Source organism: Cryptomeria japonica, chromosome 1 (assembly GCF_030272615.1).
Source record: "Cryptomeria japonica chromosome 1, Sugi_1.0, whole genome shotgun sequence".
In the NCBI taxonomy this organism is placed as follows: Eukaryota; Viridiplantae; Streptophyta; class Pinopsida; order Cupressales; family Cupressaceae; genus Cryptomeria; species Cryptomeria japonica.
Window position 1 is genome coordinate 109,487,287 of NC_081405.1, and position 19,900 is coordinate 109,507,186.

The window sequence follows — 19,900 nt, forward strand, 5'->3', positions numbered from 1 at the left end:
CTTTGTGCCCATGTGGTAGTTATCTTCTTTCAATGAATCATGGTTTTAAGACTCATGGACTCGCCACGGACTTGCGAGTCCATGGGAGCCACGAGTCGACTCGCCAAGGACTCGCGAGGCGAGTCCTGGCGAGTCCATCTGAAAGACTCGCGAGTCCGTGCGAGTCTTTTGCACAGACTCACGCGAGTCTTTTGCACGGACTTGCGAGTCTTTCAGATGGACTCACGCGACCCAGAAAAAACATCATGCAAGCTTTAAAAGTGAGTTTTTTTTACTTTTTTGCCTTCATTTGGCATAACTGAAGGAGTGAAATATCTCTTGAAGGGTTGTTTTTCACAGTGTTCCACGGGGACGCGTCCCCCCCCCCCCCTCTTTTTGACTTTTTTGGGGGTGAAGCGGTAATCCTAATTGGACATGGACCAATAGAAAAATAACACTCGACGCCTTTATAAAATAATAAAAGTATTTTGGCCCCTTGACCCCAACTTGGGGGCGCTGCCCCAAAACCCCCATCGAAAAATATAGGGGAAAACTAAGCTGATGGAAGTAGGGAAAATTTAACCTCCGAGTCTGATTAGGCTCCATATAACAGCATAATTAGCATTGAAGAAATCTTGGTATTTAGATTTAGTATTTCAAATTTCCTATAGTTTCATTTGAAATGTAATTCTTATACTATTATACTGTCATACATCTTTTCAAAACTAGTTTTTCAAGTACTATATGTATATGTATAACTATATCAGCACCACCACCCCGCCACCCCCCCCCAACCACCGTCCCCCCACTGTCCCCAAACTTAGGCCCTTGGTCCCCTCGTCCCGAAAACCCATCCCCGCGTCCCCCCGTCCCCAACGCTGGTGGAACACTGGACTTTTTCATTAGTTTGTAGTCTTCTCTTTAGTTTGTTCATTGTTGTTTTTCACATTTGGTGTTGGACATATCATTATATGTAATTTTGTAAACATTTATAAACTTATGCGGCTACTATACATTTTAGAGTTGAAACTATGATTATGAATGATGAAATTTCAAATATTGCACGTTTGTAGATCATATGACATGTGTAATGTTTCAATTATGGCTCTTGTGTTCTCTAAATGCATTAATTTCTTTATGTTTTTTTGTAAAACTAAGGGTTTTTTTTGCCAAGTCTTTCACGAGTCCGAGTCCGAGTCCAAATTTTTGGTTTGCCGAGTCCGAGTTTTAAAAATTTGCGATGAATGACCTATGTACATTGAATTTGGACATCTTCTCATGAAATGACATGATTGGATAAGCGATGACTGGGCACCACCTTAGCATGCTTGATCTTCATAACCATCACAAGTTGTAATTGTATGAATGAGGCGTATCTCTTGATACTCAACATTTCCAAGCTCTTTATGTGATGATGACTTTGCTCAAGTTGATCTTCTAACTTTGATTAAGTCTTCTAAAACTATCTCCTACCTTGATCATTTGCATTCTTGAGCTTCTATCTGGCTATACTGGCAATGATTCTTGGATTTCCGAAGGAAATTCAAGATTGCGAAAATTTCTCCCTCCTTGAGTTCTTGATGTTGATTGCTATCAGGCACCTTGATGTTGCATTCCATGTAGACTTGGTCTTGCCTATGCTTGATCCTCATCATGCCTTGGAATGCATTGATCCTACTTCTCCTTGATGAGAGTTTGTCGTACTACGGCCATGTTGCGCCTATAAGAGTTGTTCAAATTACTTTTGCAAAAACGACATTTGCTTGCAAATAGGAATCGATCATCAAGGCTAGGGAACCTAATGATAATCTTGAAACCCTAGGCTACACTACTAACCCTTGATTGAATTTGAAATGATCATCCTAAATGATAATAATGGGTCTTTGTATATGCTTAAAGATGATCAAAGAATAATGTTAAAACTCCCTCAATCAAGATTATGCAAACAATGATCGAACAAGACACTGGATCAGCATTTGAACATGTTCTGATTTTATTTTCAAACCTGCGAAGTATTTTTCTACAAACTGAATTTCAACTTTAGTAGCTTCTTTTGGTCAAATTTGATGTCCTTTGAATGAATTAATCTCTCAATTGTGTCAATTTTGATGTAAATTCGATGCTCACATAAATACATATGTTGATGCTATTGTGTCTAAATCTTCTTCATGAAATAATTCACGAGAATTGTGACAATATATGATTGAGACTTGCAGCGCCGTTACTGGAGACTGATTCAAGTGATGATCTCCAAATTGTTTAGACAATTAAGATAATCCAAAGTCGTTGTGCACCTGTAATGCAAAGTTGGGTTATTTAGCATCCAAACACAAATCGTCAACCTCAAAATCGCATTGCCATCACTCTCTAATTGATTCGCTAATGGATTTGAATTGCTGATCAGAAGTTCAAAACCACCATCTCATAATGTAATCGCTTCTTGCGAAGATATATTCACTGTCAAATAATGATCCTGATATAGCTGGAAATGAAGGCAAGTAGGAAACGCTACACACTGTCCCTAAATCACACTGTGATGACTTCAATATGGGTTTGCAATGTGAATCGCTATCAAACAAACAAAATCGCTGAACTTGTGGAGATCACTCTTATCAAATCGCTCCAATAATAATTCACTGATATCTCGAAGAGCGTTGAATTGCACTCATGAAGGGAATATTGATTTTGAAATTGATCAAATGCAACAATCGATTTCAAGGTTATAGTCGTTCAAAATCCATAAATCACCAATCGCTGGCCACTCTCATTCCATTCTGTTGCAATCAAACAATTGGGTCACTTGATCACAATTATTTAATATTTGCTTAGTAAAATGAGAACACCATATTGCAAAATTGCTATCTTTGTGAGTCATCACCCTCATCGAATGCATAGGGTGAATACATGGCGGCATCTCCTTTAATGATTGCAATCGGTATCCATAGGGTTTTTAAATGAATATCGCTTGGTTTCCCTGAATTTCATAAAGTTGCATTGATCGATCCTATTTGATGAACCTAAATAATGGCTCTGTTTTGATAAAAAAATTTCATAGTATTCGTGCCTAGGTCTTTGTGTTTAGATGATGTTTGGATGAGGATACTCTCCTAGTTAATGCCTTTTTAAGTACTTTTGGAATTGATTTGTCTGATACTTAAGGTTGTCATATAATGGTTTCTAAATGGTTTATCTATGCAAAATATCTAAATCAATCTTAAGTATGGTTTAATTTATGTCAACATTAGTATATACACATGCTTTTTGTGCATGTTAACATCATGATGCAAGGTCGGCTAAGAAGAATGAAAGACTAAGCTAGTGGTTTGAAGGAACATCAAGCATACCGCCACAATGTAGACCCAGTCAAAGAAAAGCAGCATTGAAGAAGATCGAAGCCACTTGACCGTTTCTTCAGCAGCATGGTTTATGAGACATTTATAGTTGTTCTTAGTGGAGCTTAGATCTAGGAAGCAAGTCGTGCTATATCTTCTCAGCTGCAAGACAGATGTTGTTCTATTTCCTACGCTGACTTCTTCTTTTAGTATAATAAACCTGTTCGCCTATTCCGTTGGAATATGTGATGATCAGTTAGGAATCTGTTATAAGCTTCCATATAAATAAAAGGTCTCTATCTCCTCTCGAGGACACAGAACGACCATAGAATTTGTAATTCCCAGCTTTCAAACTCATGTATTTTTGCAGTCAATCTAGAATAAAGAAATCAATGTTATCTTGAGCTTATCAGTTGTTGTTTGAGAATTCTAGATATACTCACTCAAGGGGGGCCACTTGGTGAGTAGTCCCTTTGTGTTTTTCAATTAGTTTCCATCTTGTAATAGTTGTAGTTTCGGCATTTGACTGTTCCTACAACCACAACGGGCAAAGTAGTTCCTATACGCTTGCCAGAACATTATCATTTGGTAGTAGTTGCTTAAGTTAATTTCAGTTGTGTGTTCTAATTAAGTATTAGTTCACTACATTTTTGCATTTATTTTAGAGAATTTCCTTTCCTGCAATAGGATAGAATGGTTGCAATATGAACTTAGTGCACATACCGTGCTGGCCCGTTTCAAGTTTACGTCCCTGGTTGATAAGTAAATGAGCGTTTGCTACAGGAAAGCTAGCTGTTCAGCAAAGATGTCCAATCCCTGAATTGAGTTTTTGTCACCTAGTTGCCATTCCAGTTGTAAGGACCAACACTATTCATCACCATCATGTCGAATTCATCCTACTTGTTTGGTGGTTCCATATTGAATGCGATGCCACAAAGGTTAACAAATACTTTGAATTTTGTATTATAAGAGACATCACTATTTCATCTTTTAAATGAAAGTGCCTTATTGTCAGTCGTGGATGCCTTTCCAATTTTGATTCATGTCTTTCATTAAATGCATAGAAGGCAAAATCCCAAATGCACTACAATGGTTCTCGAGTTTTACAATTTGCACCATTAAATGGATTCACCTAGCTCTAATGAATTCAATGAATTCACACCTGTCAAACCAATTCATCATTAATGTAGTAAATACACCCTTTTGTTTAGCGATTTCGAATTAAATGCAATGCCCTTTCAATTGATCGAATTGTCCTCGCATCAGAAATGTAAATGTATTCACCAAATATGGCCCAATCACCTTAGTAATCAATATCGAGCCTTGCATCCTTAATTTGTCAATTGCCATTTAATAGCCGTGTTTAGAACTTTTAAAACATTACGCCTCCAACAAGTTGGTCACCTTGAATTCAATGATTCATGTCGAACTTAGCACCACAAGGTATCAATTTTAAATGCTTTCTTAAAATCAATTTCCCTTTATTAAATGCCTTTTCATCAACCACTTGAATTGATCTTTAATCTTCAAAATTTTGCATTGAATGTAGCATCATGTAGGCTCAAAGGTTAGATGGCATAGTTGAACCCTCACGTTCTTTGTTAACCATGTTCATTGAATGGTTTGCCTTCAAGGTGTAACTTCTCTTTCTTGCAATCAATCTTGATCAAGGCACGATGCATGCGAGAATAAGACATGATGTGCACGCAAACAATACAAGATGTGCACTGTCAATGCATGGTAGTGTTGTGACCATTTCACACATCGCCCCATTAAAATGGGGACCCCCTCTTTTCGCTTTTGTTTTGCCTGTTCTTCTCTCTGCTTTTAGGGTTTTGAGTAAGTGAGTGAGTTGTCTGGACTAGGGTTAAACAAAGGGGGTTTCTTTTGGATATTTTCAAGCCGAGTCCAGTCAAATTTTGAAGATTATTAAGCATCCTCCAGAAGATTGCAATTTTTGAAATTGGATGAGCCTGTCAGAAAGTCAGGTATGTCTCAGGTTAGGTCCAGTCAGGGTTTTTTGAGGGCAAATTCAAGCTATGTCTAAGTGTTAGCATTTTAATGATGGAATTGTGTATTCTTGCCTAGGTAGGTTTTGATTAAAATTTTGTTGAAGACTTGCTAACTGGTTCCCGGCCTTGAGGATGACCTAATTATGCCTTGTGAAGTGATTGAAGATTTAAATTGTGGGTATTTTGGCTTATAAATGTGAAATCGCTCCTGTCCCTCTCCCAGGGACCAAGGCGAAAATGTTATTTAGTGCATATTTGTCTCTAACTTCCTTCAATTGTTTTGTGCAGGGTCTCCAAGGGAGATGATTGGACATGAATTGAAGATTTTGAGGATTTTGAAGGTTTGAAAATGATGAAATTTGAAGGATTAAGATAAATTCGCTCCTGTCCTCCACTAAATGACCAGGGCGAAATGATTTATTTTCGTCATTTTTTTTGGCCTTGGTTGATCAAATTGAAGCATTAAGGACACAAGGAAGAATGAAATGAGCATAATGGAGTATCCAGACTTAGTTAAAAGCAATGAAAGGTTGAACTTTTTGTCTAGCAAGATGAATTCGCTCCTGTCCCTCACCAAGGGACCAGAGCGATTTTCTTTGTACACACCTTCTTGGACCTTTTTTGGATTTGGCCTCTCGTTCATGGATTGTAAAAGGATGATATCTTCCCCAACAAAGGAAATTTGAGATGAAAAGTGAAAAGATTTGGCCTTGAGGACAAAAGGCGCTCCTGTCCCTCACTGAAGGACCGGAGCTTGAATTCCAAATTTGCATTATCCTTGCGAGATTTAAGTGATTTCGCGATTTGAAGAGGTCAAGGGAAGTGTGTTTTGCCCGTTGAATATAACTTGAGTAGGCCACAAAGAAGAGAATCAACCCAAATGGCAATAGGCGCTCCTGTCCCTCTCCAAGGGACCAGAGCGATTTTCTCACAAGACAAATTTCTGGCGAAGGTAAAGCAAGTTTCATGTTTGGGATGAATGAAGGGAGGCATAATCGATCCATTGAAGATAATTTTGAAAGTTAGCAAAGCATAAGAGAGCTCATAATTGCCAAGGCGCTCCTGTCCCTCACCAAGGGACCAGGGCGAAAAACACATTAACAAGCCTTCCTCCTCAAATTGGGACGAAGCCAGGCCAAGGCACGAGATTGCAATGATATTTAAAGTGCTTCAAGATGGAATGGAGTTGCAAGGACCACAAAATTCGATGAAAATGGGCTAGGGCGCTCCTGTCCCTCACCAAGGGACTAGAGCGAAATCTTCAAGTATGCCTAAACACTTAACGTTTGAAATACTATTTCTTGTTTCCAGGACTCAAGATAGAATGGAGAATCATGTTTTATGCCTTGAGGGTAGTTAGAGGTTGATGTGGTCAAGAGATTGTACAATAAACTAAAAGGCGCTCCTGTCCTTCACTGAAGGACCAAGGCGATGTTCATAAAATCAACAAATCCCCTCCAGAATCACGCCAAGACAAGGTTGTGCAAAGTGAGAAATACCTTTCGAAAGATGATGAACAAGGAATTGCCCCCAAGAATCGACAATCTTAAGCTCAAACGTAAAAATCGCTCCTATCCTTCACTGGAGGACCTGGGCGAAAATCTTTGGATAGTCTATTTTGCCTTGAGAAAACGAGTTGAACATGCACTGAAGGGACGAATGAAGATCATTGTTTGCCTCCAAACTTGAATTGGCGATTTGAAAGACAAAGACCAAGGACAAAGGGTGAAATCGCTCCTGTCCCTCACCAAGGGACCAGGGCGAAAAATGTCCTAAGGAACACTCCTTCCAAAGATCGAATAAATCAAACTCAAAGTTCCAAATGAAAATCCCATTTTGAACGTGAAAGCAAGGAATACAAGGCCAAAAATGAAAAGGCGCTCCTGTCCCTCTCCCAGGGACCAGAGCGAGGTTATTAACAAATTGATATTTTTACCATGCCTAGGCGCCAATGTCCTCCAAATCACATTAAATGCCAATTTCGCTAAAACTCCAAAATATTTTAAAAAATTAAATTGACATTTAATAAAGGCGCATGACATTTAATAATTAATTTTGGAGCCTTGGAAAATCGTTTTTTTTTATTATTATTATTAATTGAGGCATTTCGAAGTTAATTATTATTAAATTAAATTTAAAAATGGAGCGCTTTGGGGTATTATTTTAATATTTTGTCAAGTCGGCCTCTTTCTTTTTTAATTTTTATTTATTTTTGGCCTATTTTCCAAGTCAGCCCATGGGAAATCGAAATGGTGAGCGCTCTATATATTTGGGGTGTGTTTTCATTATTCAAATCATTCACTTATTGTTTCAAGTGCGATTTGGAAGAACAAGAAGGAGTGCGAAACATGATTTAAGAGAAGCGAATTTTTTTGGAGGATAAAGGTGATAGAATTAATACTTGCGAAGACTAGAGGGAGGCGCATTTTGCTAAAGGGAGTCTTCAATCTTCATTTTGCCTAGCAAATTTTCCTAATTTTGCATAGCAAATTTTCCTAATTTTGCATCGTTTCTTAGAATTAATCCTCAAGTGGAGGTATGGCGAGATCACCCTTGTCCAATGTTGAAATTTTGAATTTTGAATTTCAAATTGCGTAGTTAAATTTAGGAAATGATAATTCAAAGATTTATCATGAAGTTTCCTAAATGTTTAAATTGCAAAATATATTACTCATTATGAAATGTTGTGTAGGTGTCAAGATGGCGACCCCAAAGGCAGGAGCATCCACTAGTCGTCCAGCTCTCATGAAGGAAGATCAAAGGAATGAAGAATTGGAGACCAAGATCGTGTCAAAATGGAGCAACATTGGAGATACCAACTTGGGAAACTTCAGTGTGAAGAAGTTTCGAGAGGTCCCTTACATTGGAAAGCCATCACTTGTCGCAAAGAGAATAATTGAAAGTGGCATTATCAAGGCGGCCGGTTTCCCTCCAACAGTCTTGTGCAATGAGCTGATGATCGAGTGCGCCCGCCATTATAACCCACAATCAAGATCAATCGTGTCCAAGGAAGGAAACACTTTGGCTTACCTTTCAGAGGAGGCTATAAGTGAGGCTCTTCATCTTCCAGAACATAAAGATATGATTTACAAAAGCTTGGAAGGGGCTAGGTCCATGTATGAAGATGATCCAGACACTTGCTTGAGCATCATCAATAAGAATTGGTTACTCAAAAGTCGTCCTCGCCTGAGCAAGATTCCCAACACACCACATAGGATCAACTTCCAGGAGGAGTACAGAGATTTGATAACTTTACTCAATCGAGTTACAGGGGCTCCTCAAGCCTTCTATTTTGAAAAGTGGATGTTCTACTTCATCCAAGTGATAGTTCAAGGGAAAGGAACAATTCATTGGGCTAGAATTATTAGCCATTGCTTGGATGTGCAGTTAAGAAGACTGAAGGCTACCAAATCCTTCCACATGAGCTCGTACATCATATATGCCTTGATCAGGAGTTTTGAATATGCAGGACTACCTCACAGAGGAGTGATCGGAAGAGGGCCCGGAGAAGTCAGAGTTTGTGATTCTTATGTCCATTTGCATCATCCACCTGGAAGTGACTACAAGTTAGTCAATGATACCTTCACGATGAATATCACCAGGACATTGCAAGGCGGGATTCACAATCGGCTATCTCAAGATGCACAGGAGCTTGTGAAGAGGTATGGTGCTTGGTTCATCCAATTCCAAAAATTTACATATATTAGAGTTCATGGGTGTCCTTCACCTCCATATATGTTGCCAAGATATCCGACAGACAGGATACTGTTACTTGAGGTGACTCGACAATTGGCGGCTTATGCAAAGGCATTCAGACACAGGCATGGAAATGGAATTCCTGTGCCTATCATACTAGGGAATTCAATTGAGGTATGTCCTAATGCTTTAGCCATGGATGACGCTGAGAAGGAGTTGGCCTTATATTCATTTTCATTCTTTGCCTTGAGAGAGAATTTTGATCCTTATGGGTATATAGAAGAAACAGTTGGTAGAAAGTACAAGCACGAATTTCAGATAGAGGACTTTTTGATGAATCTCTCAGATGATTTAGAAGTGAAAAGAAAGATGCATTCCAGGTTACCTTTAGATCTCATCAGGAAATGCAAAGTTTACAGAGTGGCTGATCAAGCTCAGGACAGTGGCAGACATCTCCAATCATCTTATGACCGAGAAGACAAAGCAGTGAAGATAGATTGGAATGAACCTGAGGTTTTTGACTTAAAAGCTTTGATGGCTCCAGTTTTGTCTTGTACTCGCAGATGGGTTGATGTGCAACATCAAAAGTTGAGAGAACAGAACATACTTATGACTTTTACTTTGGAGGAAAGACCAGGGGAAGGAGGAGCAAGTGTAAGTGAAGGCAATCCTCATCCTAGAAGCACAAGTGAAGGTAATCTTCGAAGTGTAAGTGAAGGCAATCCCCATCCTAGAGGTGCGAAGAGGAAAGAAAGACCTAAGAAAAGAGAACCCTCCAAGAAGAAACAAGAGGCCAATCGAGATCGCTCATCCGGTACATCTTCTCGACATGAAAAAAGGACAAGTCAGAATGTAGGACAAGAGAAGAGGGTACCTGAAGTTGAGGAATCTATGGAATCAATGGTACAGAATGATACACACGAAGAAGGGCAGGCGTCTCAACGTTCATCAAGTCAATCTCCTCAAGTTAATGAGCTACATGAAGACAAGAATAATGATGAAGTGACATCTCCTCTCCGAGAAGAAGAACCATTGCCTAAAGAGATACAAGTTAGAGAGACAAGATCCGCCATTCCAGATTGGTTGAAGGAGAGGCTAACAAGGGTGATTGTGATCGAAGATGAAGATAATGTAATTGACTTAGAGAGCCTTGTAGGAAATTCTCAGGGAGTAACAGAAAGGAAGAAGGCCACCAAGATGTCCAAGATGATCAGAGATGAGACAAGGTCCAGGAAGTTACAGATAGCAACACCGGCAGTGGACAAGTATGAAGGTGAAATCCTTGCAGAAGAGTATGATGTAGAAACATTTGAGCTTGGTCCACTCACAGCCGAGCAGACACTGGATGAGGCAACTGATTCATTTGAGGCACTTAAAGACAAGCTTAAAGAAGAAATGGAAAAGAATAGAAAGCTTGAGCGAGAGGTCGGTGCTTGGAGAAGCTGCTTTAGCCATCTTAATCAGCCTTTGGGACGTTAGGATCCAGCGGTATCTCCTGTGCAAGCACTTCCCCTTGAATCAGTTGGCGAGGCAGAGAGAGTTAAGAGCTTGGTTCAGCTTATGAGCTCTTGGATTGACAAATCCCATACCGTTGCCATTGAGTTCGCAAAAAGAATGATGCAGACCACCCATCGAGCTATCCAGGTCCTTGAGATCATTCACAACCTAATGATAACAGTAGCCGCCTTTGCACACACTAGAGATGTTATCATTCCTGTTCTGCAAGTAATTAGGCAAACACCAAGGAAGATCCTAGCACAAGAAAAGATAATGGATGGAGGAGCTCATAATTTACTCCAGTGGTCAACTCTACTCCAGATGAAGGAAGTTCTTTTCGAAGACATTAGCACCAAATGCAATCAAGTTGCGGAGGTCATCCATCCAATTCAGGACAAGGTGTTTGAGGTGTTATGTTCTATTCTTGGCAGGAGGATTGAAGATGAGACAGATGTGAATCTTCAAGAGTTGGAGGAGAAGGTCAAGGTCATCTTTTGCAAAGATGAGAATGTTATCACAGATAAGCAAAGGGATCAAATTTTCGCTACTATGCTCCTGATTGAGAAAATCAAAGAACTCGAACCTGGATGGGATGCAGCTCTTCTCAAGGCTTTCGATCAGGTCGTCCACTTGGAGGAACGAATGAGGAATCTTCCAGAGATTCCTATTGCTGAGATTGAAGGAATTGTGTCCAGATTCATTGCATATGCTAAGAAGGAGCATTGGAAAGGGAACAAGGTTCTAGAAGAGAGGTTGTTATAGATGATGTGGCAGCTTAATTATCATTGGTCTATGTTTCCTAGATTTTTGTGCCAATTAAATATTTGACTATGCATTTAATATTGTTCAATGGAAGGGGAACTTTTTGTAATAAACCCTAATTAGGGTTTAGGTGTCAGAATCTCAACCGTTGATCTTCTTTTGATCTGGGTTGTTCGTTGTAATTGAGTATGCTATATATACCCTCATTCATTTTCATTTTGTCATTAGAGATTAGAAGATAGTAAGTTAGAAATTAGAAGATTAGAGCTTTTGGAGAGAAGAAAGTTATTTTGTAGCAAGATTGAGCATTGAAGAGAGAATTTTAAGCAATTGTTGTCTATTTTGGCTTTGAGATCAATAAAATATTGAAGTTATGGTGTTTTATTGCAATTCTTGTGGCTACTTTCATGGTTGCTTACTTTCTTGAATCATTCTTGGTCGAAGTAGTATTTAAATTTGAAGGACTAAGTGTTGAGCTTGATCTTTGGTGAGATTCACGTTCCAAACTACTAGCTTCTTACTGATTGTAAGAACGCCTTGTGTGGTCAACTGGAGATATTTGGATTACTTAAACCTTCAATCATCATTGAACTATTGATATGTACCTTCATGGTAGTGTCTATGATCCTTGATGAATTGGAAAACCATTAGTCACCTTAGAAGATCGCATCAATTTCAGTTGAGTTGTTATGTTTTGGCAATATTGAAATTGGTAGAATCTTACCAAGTCTAGCCTACATTGAGTCATTCTTAGGATTAGATTAGAATTCATCCCTTGCAAACCCTACCTTTTGATCTTTTTGAGAACTTGTTAGTTTTAGGAAATCTTGTTCCTGCAGCTCGGAAAACGTAAGGCCCCTTGATGAAACAGCATTCACAACGACCACTGGTGCTTATCCACACGTAGAGACCCTACATCAAAGAACCTTGGAGTCATCCTGATTGATCCTTTTTTGCGACATCTTCAGCAATCAGAGGCTTTATTCAAGAGAGGATAAGGTACCCTTGGGTATTTTATTCTGTGTTTGATTGTGTACAAAATACACGTCAACAAGTAGGCGTGTAGGCAATGCATGAGATGTGTGAGAGCTACACACGATAGGTGCAAAGGCAACGCAAGGCAGGTGCAAAGGCTATGAATGAAAAGTGCGAAAGCTACGCATGATAGGTGTGAAGGCAATGCACAAAAAATCATCTCCGTCCCTTTGGCAAATTTTGATCTCTTAATTTTGCACTTCTTCCAAATAAAAAGCTAATAGCTAAACGACTCAACAACTGACCTAGAAGGCAAGAAAAAGTGGGGGTCCCCATTTGCAATGGGGCGATGTGTGAAAATGTCACAACAGGGACAAAGACAACAAATTTTTGGAGCATGGAAACCTTCAAGGTGCTTTATTTGTAGTGAGAACCATAGAAGATTCATAGCAAAGGTATAACATTTCAATTTTGCATTTCCTTAAGGTTTTTAGCCTTTGCCCTGCAAGGGTAAGCTCTCTTTTCCATCATCGTTGTTGTAGGGTTAATTCCAACCCGATATTTGACTTAGGCAAACTACTATACAGCCCAATACCATTTTTCTCTTTCTTCCCTGTAAGCCACTTTTGGCCAGCCTTTGCATAATTGGGTGTCAATTCGGGCTACTAACCCTCTCACAGCAGTCCCCTAAGTTTATGTGCCCTGACCATGTATCTCCAATCTCAAGCAATGTACTTCCCAACCTAGACAACTGCTCATAACTCAAATATATGTACTTCATCTTTGCTTACTTCATCTTTGCTGGTTCTAGCTTAAACTATCTCTTTAATTCTAGAAAAAAATTGACAACATACTCCCCCTTTTTCTCCCGTTTCATTTTGAAACTTTTAGGAAATTGCTTCAAAACTAGCCACTGAAGAGTTTGGAAATGAGTACTTATTGTTTTCTATGCAATCTAGTGAAAGAAATTCTTTCTTTAGGCCAACCCACAACCCTTTGCCTCAATTTTACTTTTCATGCCCTCCAAACCCTTGATTATCGCTTGCAATTTCCTTTGAAATGCACAAATTAGGGCCCTTTTTCCTTCTTATGCCAGGGCATTTATTCTACCTATCTCAACTCTGATAGCCATTAATGTGAGGTAGCTTGGTGCTAATTTTGAAATTTGGCTTTTAGAACGAGTATCGAGTTTCAACTAGGTTTTCAAAACCCTATCGGAGACCAACAATTGTTTTGAAACCTTTATCTTTCTCCATCTTGTTTCAAAACACTTTACTTTGCCAACCCTTGAAAAAACTTTTTTCTTTGTATCTTTCAAGTTTTGTCCTTTTAAAGAAAGAAACCTTTTGAAAAACTAATAAGTTGTGAAAACCCCAACGGCTTCTAACAAGGTTGTCGCAACTTATAACCAATGCCTAAGGAGGGAAAGATTAGTTTGAAATTTGGACAACTTTGGAGGAACAAGGAACTCATCGAGCCTGAGGCGAGTTGTGAGAACCTTGTTGAAGCTTGACGATGGTTTCAAACCGAAATTAAAACCCGACCACTCTTGAAATGACTAAGTGTTAAAGATTTCCAAGGGACTTGAGAAAAATTGACATCACATAATGACCCCTAAGACTTCTAAACATTGATTTAGCCAATAAATGAGAAAAAAGATAGTTTTTAAAATGGGAGCTAAAAACCATGGCAACAATAGTAAAGCTATGATATGTTCTAATGTTTTATATCAGATTCGAGTGCAAGCAAACAAAGTTGACAAGTGGTCCTCAACCACTAGGATAATGCCTCTTGTGCGGTGACCAAGGTTCCTTCATCTCCCTCTTCCTCCAAAGGGTCGGTTGAAGCTATCATGGATGAAGTCTTTTTGTTTGAGGTACCCAAGAGACTCTCTCCTAGGTTTCTCCCCTAACTACAAGAAGGGATCATAGACAATGAGATTCGTCAAAACATGCTCTTCAACACTTTGCCTCCCACCACCTATGGGAGGAACCTTTAAGTGGTCTACTAGTGATGCATCTAGCTAATTCAATTCCAACAAGTTCCCTTGGTTGCCTCTTGTGATTTTGCCAACCCATACTACAAAAGAAGAAGAAAAAGATAAAGATAAAGATGATGATGGGTGGGACGCTCCCACGAACACCCCAGGCCCTTCTAAGTATGGGGTAAACTAAGCAACCAATATTCTCCTACTCCCCACCCTGCTACTACTTTGGCTGCCCAGCGATATTGTAGTTGTTTCTATGTTTTATGCTCCAAGCTTTAGCCTCGCATGGACACCAGAGCGTGACTTTTTTCCACCCACCTTTTTTTTGGAATATATATAATTTTTTAATATAAATATTATGTAGACACTTATTCATAGAATAATAAAAAAATCATCCTACTAAATGATACAACCTTTCTAAGGCAAGCGATGATTTCAGAAATACTATCTTAGAAGAAGAATTGATTGTTTTATGAATAAGACTGATACATAGAATCTTAAGACTGACTTTTTTCAATATTGCATGCTATGCCACCATACCTGCTTCTCGATGTCTACTTTAAGTGCCTGAGTGGGATCCTTTCTTTCATCATTAATCGCAAGTTTCTTTACAGAGGAATTGCGATTCTTTACAGAGGAATCAATCTGTTTTTCTAACAAAGCCTTCTTATCCAAACAAAGGGCCTTAACTTTCAAATTCTCTACCGCCTGTAGCCCCGATTGTAAATTTTGGACTATTTTCTGCATATGATGAATATTTGTCAGTAGAGAAGAAATTGAATCAACCCATTACACAAATTGAATGCAAACAAAAATAAATTTAAAAATATAGCTCTTGCCTTGAGTTCATCTTCTTTGGCCAGCAGCAACCGGGACTTGAACTTCTCATAAGCAAGTATTTGCTGCAACCATTTTATATGTCCCATTCTATGAGGTACCAAAAATGGTATGCCAAAATTAATGCTTGTAATGTTTCAAAAAAAAAAGAATCCCGTTTCTTAAGAACAAGCACGGCTGAAAAGTAAGTTTTACGATGCTCGTGTTTTTTACTTGTAACAAAAGTGAATAAAGAAAGGAAATATTTGGAACAGAATGAACCTGAAGCTTCGTGGAAGCCAGGGTTTATTTTTCACTGCAAGCGGGTTCTTCTCATCGATTAGCTATCAAAATAAGTCCAATAGATAAAATTAATTATAAATGTATAGAACTGTTTCTGTTTCCATCATAGACATGAGTTTACATTTCAGTCTTGCAAATCGTAATCAAATCACTAAGACCATTACCACTTCTTAGTAGTTTGAGTGTGTCAAATTCATTTACTATTTTCTTCAATAAATACTATTATATTAGTTAAACTTGATTTTTGTGGAGGAGGTATACACTTAAATAATGCAATATTTCTGAATATGAACCTGAAAATTACAAACCTGATTTTTCATACTGGGCAGAGACCTTATCTTTGCAATATCTTTCTTAAGCTGTTCCACGGTATCTTCTAACAGGCATATCTGTCGATACAATTCAGTACAAGTCATTTGAAGCCTAAAATACATCACAGCACACGCAAATAAATATCTCTAGCTAATCTATTGCTATAAATCTGTATAAGCAATCCATCGGGAGAGGGAAACATTATATACCAACTTCATTTAGGATATTTAAAATGTCAACAAATCAGGGAACCTAAAAGCATCCTAGATTGACTACCATTTGCATATTAGGAAATATGAGAAAACGAGTGTTTTTAATTGAGCAATTTCCATAAATCAGATTTTTGAGACACCAATTTCTAACAAAAGAGAATATTTAAATGAAAGCCAAAATTCAGCTTCAGAAATTAGTGATTCATGTCAAACGAAAAGCATTTTTATGTAATTTTCCGAGGTTAAACAATAATACTTACTTGTGGCCTTGTTGCAAATATAAAACTCAAACATTGTTGCAGAGTTCTGGGTTTAGTGATCACCGGGAGACAAAGCCCCTGTACACCTATAAGACTCCCCCTTGGTACCTTCAGAATGTTAAGTTAATGAGATTTTTGCTTTGAATGTTCATGAGAAAATTTATCTTAAACTTGGGAAAAAATCAATACCAAAAAGCATAAAATATGAAATTTAATAGTTCGTAATTGACCTCAATCAACTTCGCCGAAGCTATTTCTGTATCTTTCTGTACATCCATTGTTGTTCCAGCCACAGTTTGCTTTTCAGCTAAATGAATAGAGCACTCACGCATGCACTGGAAGGATATCTCCACGATTTTACTTTGTTCTAAGTTACTTTCATGAGTTAAGCCGCCATTCCCAAAAAAATTTATTGAAGGATTTCCGTCATGCAGCTCTAATATCTGAATCCAGTTGTGCTTACCATAATTCCCCTCGCTATCAGTTTGTAGTGTAGAGAAATCTGTTTCTGAAATGTACTTACCATCATCTGTTTTATGATTAATGTCTTGTCTACCCTGTTGCATCATCATTGGTTTCTTAGTCAAACAAGGGGTTAATTGCCCTTGGAGTTTCTGCTGCTCCAATTGCTTACAACTGAAGTTTGCTATAAATGGAGATAGAGGCAACATTTTATTCACAAAATCTGCTGTCATTTTCAGCCCTTTCGGAACTGTATCTTTATATTCATGTCCTTTCATTGGAGTCTTGGCTTCAGTCATTGTGCTTAAAAGTCTTGTGTCTTCTAAATTTAATGAGATAGGAGCAAGTATAGAACGTCTTAAGGAAATATTTCCATTAGCTAATGAAGCACTTAGAGCAACTGTTGTGTCACTATAATTTCTGACAGATCTTGTGAGGCCAGTTGACTTGCAAGCAACACTGAGATTCGAATCTGGAGAGGTCTGCGTGTGTAGTGCAGAGTCTCTGTCTTGATCTTTCAATTCAACATTAAACGAAGGATCTGCATTTTCATTCTTCAAACACTTGGGCGGTTCGTCACAAAAGGTTGTATGATCTTTACAGTTGGCTTCTAATTCATCGGCAGCATTTAAGCTACCTTTTTCGATTGCAGTACTTGGCTCAATAGGCGCCAAAAATTCTTTAGTGTGTTTCTTCTTAACCTTCAATATGTTCCCTCTAAGGTTGTCACAATCCCCATCTTGCCAACGACATAAATTCTCTGTCCTCACACAACCAGATGAAGAAGAGAGAAGTGGCTGCAATGTTTTGACAGTGTCTCTGCCTCGCCATTCACCTGAAAATATTTGATTTTGACACTTCTCAGGACATATTGCCCGACTAGAAATCTCAGAATTATGGCATTCTTCAAGAGATAGATTGTCAGTAGGTGAAAAAATAAGATCGTGGGTTTTCGGTGAAACAGACATGGCACACTGTAATGGTCCACTTGCCCCCATTTTTGAACCTTTGTTGCAATATTCTAGTAGGGTATTTCTTGTCTGAAGTGGATAGCAACCACTTGAAATATTGACCTTATTACAGACTGGTGAGATATCCATATCGACATTCCTCAATACCTGAGAAGAAGAATTAGAGTTTAACAACTTGTGATCATCATTTGTACCTTGACTTGTAAGTTGTTCATTCCTCAAGTCGATAGTGTACCATTGATTCATCTTCTCTGACTTGTCGACCATGAAACCTGAAGTAAACAGATTTACCTGTTCCATAACCCCACTGATTTTCTTTAAGCCCAATTTACTGTAATCAGGCTTCTTATTGGACTGAACTTGCCGCGTTCTATCTACCATCAGAGCGTCTATATTGGGAGAAATTATGGCACAACTATGTTCGGAAGGACTTTGACCAATAATATTCATGTCCTCTGCAAACGTATACAGTTTTCGATCTCATGTTAGTAACGAATTTTACATGAAAAAACAGAATTCACAAGGAAGCAAAAAAAATTAATAAAGCCAATATTGCATAGCAACAATGCTGTAGATCCGGGCTGCAAATTCGGAAGAAGAAGGGAACTTATTTATAAATATAAATTAGAATACTAAAAGTTAAATGGCCTGAGATAAAGCGATGCAGGCATCAAGGCTTTCATGACAGGGGCCAATGTTGAAATTCTGTATAACACAGCATCCAACTCACTTTCTAGCTGTGGTGTGCCTTAGTTGATGAAGCAAATTTGGGTAAAACAGAGCATCCAATTCTCCAATTCATTGAGTGCGGTGTATCAAAAAAAAACACGAGCAAATGTGGGTGAACAACAGCAATTCGACTTCCCAAGTATTATATATATTTTAAAGAATAAAGCAAAATTGGGTAAATTACCTCATGCAACTCGACAACTCGTGGAGTACTGCGTATTTTAAAGAACAAAGCAAAGATGGAAAACCACAGCATATAAGACACTGGGTAGCAAAAGAGTACAGCAAGGTAAAATAAAGCATCCAACTAAGCTTGACATAAGAGATATCTCTACCACAGTTCGTAGTATCCTGGGAAGGTTACCCCACAAGGGAAATTTACCGAATAAAGTAAAACAAAATTTTAGTGCAAACCCTCAATGCACAACATTTGAGCATACATTTCACTGAAATCACAAATTCCTAACCTGCATTATCGCCATCCATGGGGGCTTGAACTGAACCAGGCTGTGTGTTCAGCTCCAAATTATTGGTCAAGATCATGAGATTCTCCTGGGAGCTCTCATCCGTGGGTGTACTGCTTGCTTGTCTGAAATTTTCCGTTTCCAACGACGCCAGCCTCGAGAAATGCTGGGAGAATTCGGTAGAATCCAACGTAATGTCATGCTCCGGGAGAGAGCGCGCGGCGCTTTCGGATCCAATGTGCCACAAAGACACAGGTCCAAAGAATTCTTTCACTGCCATTGAAATCGAAGCGCAAAGAGAATTTTAAAAAACAAAAAACAAAAATTCAAAACTAAAAGACCCCAAAATTTTCAATAATTTAATTAAACCCCACATAAAACTAAATTCTAATTAAAAATCTATTTTAAGGATTGAGATGAGCAATTGCAATACCTTGCTCTTGTGGTGTAGCAGATTGTTTTTCTGGGGGGCTTTGGTAATCATCATCTCTGTCGAAGAAATGGACGGAAGTGATATCAGAGAAGCTGACGCGCATCGATTTTCTCTTCTCCTCCCTACTGATGTCTTCATCCTCCTCCATTTCTATCAATTCCGAATTATGCCTTTGATCGGGCAGCACAGAGAGAATGAAGCAGACAATCGAACAAGAGCGGGAAAGTTTATTCAAATATTGTAAAAGTACAGAGAGAGCTAATTTAATACAACGGTTACATTATTTTAAAATTGGAAACGGGCGGAGGTTTAAGGACGGCCGAAGATCCTACTTCGTTCCTAAATTTGATGGTTGTATGGCTATATTAAATTTTTTAACATAAAATATTTAAAATTTAAGAAAATTATAAGAAGCAAAAAGAGATTTTAGATATAATATATATGTATAATTGATAAGAGGAGAGAGAGCTTCTATATTAAAATAGAAATGGAAATGGATACTTTTGTAATCCATGATATCAAGTGATCTCTTTTTGGGTCTACATATGACTTATAGTATATGGGAGTACCATGCATACTTCATAGAGGAAGTAACTAATTTTGATACAAAGGAAACAAAAAGAGATTTTAGGTAAAATATATATGTATAATTGCTAAGAAGGGAGAGAGCCCCTACACATTGAAATGGAAATAGTACT

General features: G+C 38.3%; 1 protein-coding gene across 3 annotated transcripts in view; it reads right to left on the reverse strand.

The window, feature by feature from the left end:
* The window catches only part of LOC131026849 (uncharacterized), a 108,872-nt gene extending 89,406 nt beyond the window's left edge, over positions 1-19,466 (reverse strand). The window contains exons 1-8 of one of the 3 annotated variants that reach the window (XM_057956854.2): positions 19,203-19,447; positions 18,773-19,042; positions 16,374-18,031; positions 16,144-16,251; positions 15,668-15,748; positions 15,339-15,400; positions 15,080-15,167; positions 14,781-14,981 (exon numbers count right to left, since the gene is read on the reverse strand). In XM_057956854.2, the coding sequence (XP_057812837.2) occupies positions 14,781-14,981; positions 15,080-15,167; positions 15,339-15,400; positions 15,668-15,748; positions 16,144-16,251; positions 16,374-18,031; positions 18,773-19,042; positions 19,203-19,350 (2,616 nt within the window). In that variant the 5' untranslated portion in view covers positions 19,351-19,447. Of the gene's footprint in view, positions 1-14,780; positions 14,982-15,079; positions 15,168-15,338; positions 15,401-15,667; positions 15,749-16,143; positions 16,252-16,373; positions 18,032-18,772; positions 19,043-19,202 lie in introns of all 3 variants that reach the window. The other 2 variants (XM_057956853.2, XM_057956855.2) reach the window with 2 other exon arrangements.
* Positions 19,467-19,900: the final 434 nt, after the last annotated feature.